Source organism: Coloeus monedula (assembly GCF_965178545.1).
Source record: "Coloeus monedula genome assembly, chromosome: 6".
Lineage (NCBI taxonomy): Eukaryota > Metazoa > Chordata > Aves > Passeriformes > Corvidae > Coloeus > Coloeus monedula.
In genome coordinates this window covers 11043938-11053315 of record NC_138786.1, presented here as the reverse complement: position 1 = coordinate 11053315, position 9378 = coordinate 11043938, and the positions used below count along the sequence as shown (strand labels likewise).

The 9378-nt window shown below is 68.6% G+C and overlaps 1 protein-coding gene across 1 annotated transcript; it reads left to right on the top strand.

Annotated features, from left to right (window-relative positions):
• Nucleotides 1-4178: 4178 nt before the first annotated feature.
• Nucleotides 4179-9147, top strand: PLEKHG3 (pleckstrin homology and RhoGEF domain containing G3; the record flags this gene model as incomplete). The annotated part of the gene is made up of 14 exons (XM_082283433.1): nucleotides 4179-4397; nucleotides 4486-4586; nucleotides 4683-4752; nucleotides 4836-4882; nucleotides 4970-5120; nucleotides 5331-5465; nucleotides 5569-5751; nucleotides 5916-6008; nucleotides 6092-6178; nucleotides 6291-6324; nucleotides 6406-6513; nucleotides 6670-6873; nucleotides 6987-7261; nucleotides 7507-9147. 14 exons carry the CDS (start codon nucleotides 4179-4181, stop codon nucleotides 9145-9147), a joined length of 3348 nt encoding a protein of 1115 aa, XP_082139559.1.
• Between the last annotated feature and the right edge of the window lie 231 nt (nucleotides 9148-9378).

Below are 9378 nucleotides of genomic sequence, written 5' to 3'. Positions count from 1 at the left end.
GCCGCGTTCCCGCCTCAGCCGCGCGGGGCACGACGGGAATGGGAGGGAGCGGGCGCCCCCTGGCGGGCGGGAGGGCGGGGTCAGGAGGAGGAGGGGGCGCCCCCTGGCGGGCGGGGGCACAGGGGGCAAGAGGGCGAGGAAGGGAGGAGAGAGGAGGGAGGCAGGAGGGTGGGAGAGGGTCTGGGGAGAGGGGTCTGGGATGGAGGTATCGGAAGGAAAGAACGGGGAGAAGGTCTGGGGAGGAGATATAGGGAGAGGGGAAGAGGAGCAGCTACAGGGAGAGTGGATATAGGGAGAAAGGAAGGGGGATTTGGGGAGGGGGTTTGAGGAGGATCTGTGAGATTTGGGGCAGGACACTGGGGGGACGGGACACGGAGTCTGGCGTAATGGGGACACGTGCCCTCAGCAGCACCCAGCCTGCCAGCTCCCTACACCCGCCTGTGCCCACACCTCATCCCGGCAAAGCAGCCGCAGCCACTTTCCTGGACATGTCCGGCACACTGGACCGAGCCACTGGCAGAGCACATATTCCCATACTGGTGAGGACAGTGGGGACCCCACCATTCCACGGATGCCACACGTCCCCCCATGATGCCTCACAGTGCCAGTGCCGGGCCTGGCCAAGCTCCCGCTCTGCTTGGAACAATCCAGCCTTTGAGGGATCCAGTGCCAGCAGCACGAGGAGCCTGCCTGCAGAATGGGCCCATTCTGGTGGCAGGTGCCGTGAGGGGCCGGGGGCTCCAGATGGCCCCCAGCTTTATTGGAGGGGGGTGGGTTGAAGCCCCCGGTGTTGGTGTGGGGAGCTGGCACACAGTTGGATTTGGGAGCTCAAGTGCCATGGCAGTGCCAGGGCTGTGAAGCAGTGATGGAAGGGGCTGAGGTGGGATGGAGGGGTATTGGGACCAGCCTCCACCCGCGAGCACCCATCCTGCCTTGGCACCAAGGGGTGCCCCACACCCACCGTAGCTGGTGGCACTGGGTGTCTATGTCCCCTCGGGCAGGAATGGGGGTGTCCATGGCTGGGGCTGAGATCCCTTCGGGTGCCCGTGTCCCCTGGGAAGGAACCCAACGGGTGACCTGCTGGGTACGGGCTCCCCTCCGTCATGCTCGGTGCACCCCAGTACAGGATCAGGACATTCCCGGGACCGTCTCGGGAGTGTGCGTGGACAGTACCGGGACCATGCCAGAAGCACGCCTAGTTCTGTACCGGAACAGTACAGAACAGAGTAGTACAGACCATGCCAGGACCGTACTAGGACAGTACCTGGACCATACCTGGACTGTGTCGGGACCGTGTCAGGACCGTCCCAAGACGGTACCGGGACCACACCTGGACCGGACCGGGACCGGGACAGTACCGGAGTGTGCCCCGCGGTCACGCCCGGGCTCGCTCCGGTCCTGTCCCGCTCCCATTCCCGGTAGTCCCCGTTCCCGGAGCCGGGCGGGGCGGCCGCTGTCCCCGCCCCGGGGCGCTCCCGCCGCTTCCTGCGGGCACGGCCGGGACGGGGCGGGACGGGACGGGGCGGCGGCGGTAGCGGAGCGCGGTGAGTCCGGCCCGGGCGGGAACGGGGCACAGCCGTGGGGTCCGCGGGACGGGAGCCGGGGATCCCCGCCGGGCGGGAGAGGGCGGTCCCGAGGGTCCCCGGCAGCGGGGGTCTCCCGGTGGGGCGGGATCTCCGTTGCATCCCGGTGAAGCGGGAGCCGAGGGTCCCGGTGGAGTGGGAGTCGTTTCACCCCGGTGGAGTGGGATCCCTGGGTCCCGATGGGGCGGGAGCCGTTGCATTCCCGCGCGGCAGGATCCGTGGGTCCCGGTGGAGCAGGATCCGTGGGTCCTGGTGGGGCAGGAGCCGTTGCATCCCGGTGGAGCAGGATCCACGGGCCCTGGTTAGGCAGGATTCGTGGGTCCAGGGATGCCCGGAGTGGGGCCGGAGCTGGGGGTCCTCACGAGGTGGGAGCTGTGCATCCTGGGGTCCCCGAGGGGCAGGAGACAGCAGGACCTGGGGGTGCTGGGAGACCCCCGGGACAGGCACCCAGAGAAACTAGGGGTGGTTCTCAGGCCGAGCCGGGGGTGCAGGACAGGCTCTGGCATGTGGGGTGACCCTGGACAGGGGTCCCAGTGGGAGGTGGGGGTGTCCTGCGCCCCTCCTTCGGGATTAGGCGGCGCGACGCCATGGGGGCCGGGCACTAAGAGGCTTTGTCAGCCCCGCGGGTCGGTGCCACCTTGTCCCGGGAATGCCGTGACACGGGGACCCCCGTGGTGCCGAGCCCCCCGAGTCCCCGCGGGCGGGAGCGCCGGCGCCCAGCCCGTGCCCGCCGGGCAGCGGCGGTGCCAGCCGGGGCCGGGAGCGACGGCCGCGGCAGCTGCGCTGGAGCCGGCGGCGACCTCCACGCTCCCAAGGCCGCTGGGATTCTGGAAAATGCCTGGAAATGGTGAACCGCCTGCCCTTATATGGCTCCGGCGGGCTGGCGCGCCGCGGCCCCTCTCCCGGCGTGCCATGCCGTGCCGTGCCGGGATCCTGGGAAAACGCCGTGGGCTGTGCCTCGCGCCCCAGCTCCCGCGCTGGAATGTGCAGCGGGGCCGGCGATCCCACGGTGGGGAGAAAATCGCACCTCCCTCCCGCCGGCACCGGCGGCTCGGCACAACAAACCCGGCCCCTGCCTCAGTTTCCCCCACCGGGGAGTTTTGGCGACCCACCAGAGCCCCCTGTTCGGCACTCCAGCGGGATCGCCCGTCCTCTGTGGCGGGGTTGGGGAGGGTCGGGGCGGTGAAGGTCAGAGCTAATCCCACCCGGAGCAGGCGGGAGCCGGAGGGCTCTGGGCGGCCGCGTGCCCACCGAGGTGGCACTGGGGGGGGTAAGAGGATCAACCCCCCCGATCACCGGGGCGGGATGACGGTGGCCGAGGGGCCGAGGCGAGTGGCCGCGGTCCCGGTGACGTGGGACCGGCGCCGTAATCCCGGTGCTCTGAGCGGATTAGGGTGGCCAGGAGTGGCCTTCGGGGACGAGCTGCGGTAGCCACAAATCCCCGCCCGGGTGTTAGGTGAGGGAGCCTAACGGCGGGTGCCACTTGGGGATCTCCTCTTGTCCCCCCAGCAGGGTGGGATCGGGGTTGGACGCTGCCGGGAAGGATGCTCGGAGTCTGCTGTCTCCGGTGTCACCGGCTGGGTGCCCGCCCAGGGGTTGAGGTGACCCTGGGACCGGGTGCCCTATGCCTGTAGGGCTGAGGAATTTGGGGGTTGGGGGAGCTGCTCCCCAAATCACCCCAGATCCGGGGTGCCCAGGAGGTGCCCCACGGCAGGGTCAGATGTGCCAGCACCCGGAGTCCCGGGCTGTGGCACCACTGGGGACATGGGGCTGGACCCCACTTAGGAGGCACCGCGGTGGCTTTTTGGGGGGCTCCTGGCGTGCTCGGGGAAGCCCCGGGGAGGGCGGCGGCTGGATGGCGGCCACGCGGCACGGTGGGTGTGGGGAAGCGCCGGCGGGAACCGGCCTGACCGGTTGGGTGCCGGCACCGGGGGTGCCGGGGGGCTCAGGCGGCCACGCCGCCGGTGCAGCACGTGGCCCAGCTCAAGGTCACTGTCCCCAGGGCCACCCGCTGCGGTGACCGGGCTCAGTGGCCTCGACACTCCCACACGCTTTGCCACTTGCCGCTGTTTTCTGGGTGTCCCAACCGTGTTTGTGGCACGGAGCGGTTTCGGTGGCACGGGAGGATCCCGGTGGCACCGGTGGTCCGGAAGGGCGAGCCGGCGCTGAGCTCACCTGGAAGGTGTCCCGCGGGCGCGGCGGTGACGCACGGCCCCGGTGGGTGGGGGCGGAGGCGCTCGTCCCACCTGGTCCCAGCACGGTCCCCGGGTCTGGGATGAGGGGGGGGGGGGGCTGAACTCCCAAATCTCGGCATTGGTGGGCTGTGCTGAGACCCCGTTGTGCTGTATCCAGGGATTTTTGGGGTTGGGGGATGCTGGCAACCCTTGGCATAGAGGGTTTAGCCATTAGGGCTCTTCATCAGGGTGACCCCCCTTGGTGCCACACACCACCCACATTTGGGGGGGTCTCCGCATCCCCTAACCCACCATTCTCCTGCCAGAGCCGCTCTGTGCCCCGCCGGTGCCAGGGGATGCTGGGATGCCAGTGCCCGTGTGCCCAGAGCGCCCTGCCCTGAGCCCAGAGCCCAGCTGTGCCATGGAGGATCCGCCCAGCACTGGGACCGAGGTGTGGGCCGAGGGGCTCCATAACGCCAACAACAACGCATCCCCGGGGGGGTGGCCGGGTGCCCGTGGTGGGCACCCGCTGGCAGCTTTTGGGGGTCCCGGGGCCAAGCCCAGCTACCTGGACCGCGTGGTGCAGGAGATCGTGGAGTCAGAGCGCACCTATGCCCGTGATCTGCGCAGCATCGTGGAGGTGGGTGCCAGGGGCCACACAGGGGGACACCCCTTGGGCACAGCTTGGGATCTGGGGGTGAAATGGTGCCACTGTGGGTGCTCGGCAGGGTTACCTGGGCAAGATCATCGACGCAGAGGAGCCGGTGCTGCGGCCGGAGCAGGTCAGCGCACTCTTTGGGAACATCGAGGACATCTACGAGCTCAGCAGGTAGGGGAGCAGGCGCCACTGGGAGGTGACAGGGGTGTGACCCTGTCCCGTGGGTGTGTGGGGGGCTGTGGTCACCCTGTCCCCTCTGCCCCCCAGCACTCTCCTGCAAAACCTGGAGAGCTGTGCCAGTGACCCCGTGGCTGTGGCTGTGTGCTTCGTCACCCGGGTAAGGGCTCAGGGAGCACTGTGGGGACACCGGGGACAACGTGTGGTCATACCAGGCTCTCACCGTGTTCCCCTTACCTGCAGAGCCAGGAATTTGCCATCTACACCCAGTACTGCAATAACTACCCCAGGTGGGTGGGGCGCACAGCTGGGTGAGCAGGGAGGTGGGCAGGGGGCACATGGGTGGGCAGGGGTCTGAGCCCCCTCCCTGCCCGCAGCTCGGTGGCGGCACTGACTGAGTGCATGAGGAGCAAGGTCCAGGCGCGGTTCCTGCGGGAATGCCAGGAGCGGCTGCGCCACGCGCTACCCCTTGGGGCCTACCTGCTCAAGCCTGTCCAGAGGATCCTCAAGTACCACCTGCTGCTCCAGGTGAGCGCCTGGCACCTGGCACAGCACGGTGTGGGCACCTGCTGTGGCGTGGGCACATGGCACAGCCTGGGGTGACACAGGGAGAAGCCATGGGCATCTGGGACAACCTGGGTGCCTGGGGTGGCACAGGGACACGGCTTGTGTGCCTAGAGCACTCCAGGCACCTGGCACAGCATATTTCCGTGCCTTGATGCCACGTGCTGTGCCCAGGAGATCGCGAGGCACTTTGAGCACAAGGCGGGGGATGACTACGAGCTGGTGCTGGAGGCCATTGACACCATGACCTGCGTGGCCTGGTACATCAATGACATGAAGCGCAAGCATGAGCACGCCATCCGCCAGCAGGTGGGCACTGGGGGGACACCACGGGGGTGGTGGGTGGCACCAGGTGGCACGAGATGGGCACTGTGGCAGGGATGCCGACGCACCTGTCCCCCTGTCTGTGCAGGAAATCCAGTCACTGCTGCTGGGCTGGAAGGGGCCAGACCTGACAACCTACGGGGAGCTGGTGCTGGAGGGCACATTTCGGGCACAGCGGGTGCGCCATGACCGTGCCCTCTTCCTCTTCGACAAGGCTCTGCTCATCACCAAGCGCCGTGGCGACCACTACGTCTACAAGAGCCACATCCCGGTGCGGGATAACGATGGGAGACTGGGAGGGTGACAGGGGTGGGGAGCCCACGGAGTGCCAGGGACTCCGGTGGATGCCAGGGATGGAGGAGCAGGGTGGGTGCCAGGGACCCCAGTGGGTGCTGGGGTGGGAAATTCCAGGGATGCTGATGCCTCTTCCGGCAGTGCTCCTCGCTGATGCTGATTGAGAGCACGCGGGACTCGCTGTGCTTCAGTCTGGCGCACTACAAGCATGGCAAGCAGCAGCACAGCCTGCAGGTAGGGGGGCATGGGGCAGGGGGTACCCTGGGGACTCCCTGGGCCCCCCTGCCCAACCCCACTGCCCTCCCTGTGCCCCCTAGGCCAAGACTGTGGAGGAGAAACGCGTGTGGACTCACCACATCAAGCGGCTCATCCTGGAGAATCACCATGCCACCATCCCCCAAAAGGTGAGGGTGGTGGGGTGGGCACCTCAGTGACACCAGGGACACTCCAGCACAGTGAGGGGGGAGAGCTGTACCCCACCTTTGCTTCATTTCTCTCCATCCTCCCTCCACGCAGGCTAAGGAAGCCATCCTGGAGATGGACCTGTTCTGTAAGTGTCACCGATGCTCTACCCCTCTCTGCCCTCCTCTGTCCCCCCTATTTTCCCTGGTGTCACCCCCTGTCCCCACAGACCCCCCGCGCCTGCCCCGCTGCAGCCCCGAGCGCCTGAAGAAGAGCTGGTCCTGTCAGCCCCTGGCTGATGCTGCCTCCGAGCCACTCCAGGGACGCCGGCAGTCTGGTGAGAGCCGTGTGTCACCAGTGTTCCTGCTGTTGCACGTGTTCCCACCACTCCACCCCACCACTACCCCTTCCCCAGGGCCAAGCTGTGGCTGGGTGACACCAATGTCCGCAGGGAGGGTGGAGCTGGGTGCTGATGGTGTCCCTGTCCCCACAGAGCCCTTCCAGCACCAGGGGCACACGGAGACGCTGCTGGAGCGGCTGCAGGGACACGGAGGGCGCAGGCAGTCGGGTGTGGACCGTGGATGGGATCAGGGGGCTCAGGGTGCTGATGAGATGGGGGACACGGGAGTGATGCCAGTGTCACCTCCCCTCCCCCCAGAGCCCACCAAGCACAACCTGTGGCACTTGGGCAAGCAAGGTGAGCTGGCACCATGGCATCGGTGTGGCAGGCAGAGGGGTGGCTGGGGATCCTGGGGGGAATTCTGGGTGCTCCCCCCACTAATCTCTGCTTTTCTCTATCCCGGCTGGCAGGGCTGAAGGTAAGGCTGGGTGTGGTGGGTTGGGGTGCCCAGTGCCTCCAGCCCTGGCACGGGGCGCTGAGCCCGGCGCTCGCCCCCACACAGAACACCAGCAGCGACGGGGTGCTCCTGGAAGTGGGGGAGCCCCCCCAGCACCCCAGAGCCTGGGCCGCGGCTGAGGGCATGGTGGCAGAGGGAGAGGAGGAGGAAGAGGAGGCTTTGGGCAAGGAGTGCCAGGAGGAGCTGCCAGGGGCCGGGGATCTGCTGTTGGAGCCCCAGGAGGAGCAGGTACCCACACCAGCCCTTCAAACCCCAGGGAGGGCATGCAGAGCACCCCAAATCGCTTCTGGGGCACTCCCACATAACTCCGGGGGTACCCCGCCTCACTACCAGGACATCCCACACCAGTCCAGGGCATCCCATGTTGCTCCCACGGCACCTCCCAGGGCCCCATGGCTTGGCTGGGATTTATTGTGCTCAGAGCACCTGGGTGCCCCTGCAGCTCATGACACCCCATATTTGCTCTTGCCCAGGCCGGGGGACACCCATGGGTGCTGGAGGCACCCAAGCGGCCAAGCAGCTGGGGGCCGGGGAGCTGTGAGAAGGTCAGTGCAACCCCCCGGTCCTCACCTGGAGGTGCCCAGGGACCCAGCACCCAGCTTCCTAACAGCAGCGCTGGGGAGCACCCCAAGGTCCTGGGGGCTCCCAAATCCCCATCCCTGGTGGGGACCCTGGCACTGCCCAGTGGGGATGGAGAACCAGAGCGTGCTGCAGAGGACTTGCAGGTGCTGAGCAGCGAAGAGGAGGAGGAGGAGGAGGAGGGAGAAGGAGCAGCCAGCATCCTGCCACCCTCAGTGCTGGACCAGGCCAGCGTCATCGCTGAGCGGTTTGGTGGCGGCAGCAGCTTGTCCCGAAGGAGCAGCCTGGCGCTGGAGGGGCCCCTGGGACGCACCCCCAGCCACGGCGGCAGCACCCTCAGCCTGGACGGGGGCCCCCCAGTAGAATCCGGGGAGCCTGGGGGGTCCCGCAGTGCCATCCCCTCGCCTGAGCCCTTCACCAGAGCCCGCCGGGAATCGCTGCTCTCCAACCGGGACCGCCTGCTCCTCGACAAGATCAAGAGCTACTACGGCCATGCCGAGCACCATGACGCCGGTTTCGGGGTGCGCCGCCGCGAGAGCCTCTCCTTCATCCCCAAGGGGCTGGTGCGGAGCTCCGTGTGCCGCCTCAATGGGCTCCCGCGGCCCCCCGAGAGCCCTGAGCCCCCTGCCCAGCCCGAGGCACCAGAGACGTGCCAGGAGAATGGGGCGCGGCCCCCCGAGAGCCCTGAGCCCCCTGCCCCGCCCGAGGCACCAGAGACGTGCCAGGAGAATGGGGCGCAGCCCCCCGAGCCGCTGCTCATCCTGGAGGAGGATGATGTGGGCACCGCGGCATCACCCCCGGGGCTACCCCCGCAGCTGCTGCTGACGCCCCCTCACCTGGGCACCAAGGTGTACCAGCTGGCACGGCAGTACAGCCTCCGCATCAAGAGCCGCCGTGCCGGCGCCCGCCGCCCCCCGCTGCCGCCGCAGGAGGACGGGGACCCCCCGCCCAGCACCCCTTCGCTGGTTGTGCCGCGGGACGGGGGCCTGGTGGCGTCCCCGTCCCCGCGTTCCTCCCGCAGCCCCTCGAGCCCCGTGGGCGCCGAACCCTTCGCCTGGCCCGACGTGCGGGAGCTCCGTGCCCGTTTCGGGGCCCCGCGGCCGCCGCCGGTGAGCCGCAGCCGCTCGGCGCCCGAGGGTCCCGGCCGCGGTGGGCGCCCGGCTGGGAAGGAGCGGGGCGGCGGCCGGAGCCGCAGCGCCGAGGCCAACGGGGGCTCCGACAGCCCGAGCCCGGCGCCAGCGCGGTACAGCAGTGACGGGGCGCTGTGGGTGGCGGCCGAAGCCCCCCTGGGCCCCGGGCAGCGGGTGCTGGTGCTGCAGCGGCTGCCGGAGCCCCCGGCCTACGTGCAGATCCGCTCGCCCACCACGCGGGAGAAGATCTGCCTGAAGGCGGTGGTGGAGCGCTGCAAAGCCTACCAGGCGTCCGAGGAGTACCGGCGGCGCTGCCCCGAGCCCCCCGGCACCCCCGAGCCGCCGCGCCATGGCCTCGTCAGGGACCTGCGGCAGAAGTTTCAGACCCTCGATGCTGCCAGCTAGGGGCAGGGACGGGCAGAAGAGGTGCCCTGTGGACCCTCACTGGAAGGACCACCCACGGACCCTCAGGAAGAGGAGCACCCCGTTGACCCCCAACCCTCCTGGGAGAAGGGTCACCCTGGGAGAAGGGGCACCGCATGGACATCCAACTTACCTGGAAAAAGGGGCCCTCATGGCCCCCCTCCTTTGGAAGAAGGAGCCTTGTGAGAACCTCCAGTCTGCCCAGGAGAAGGG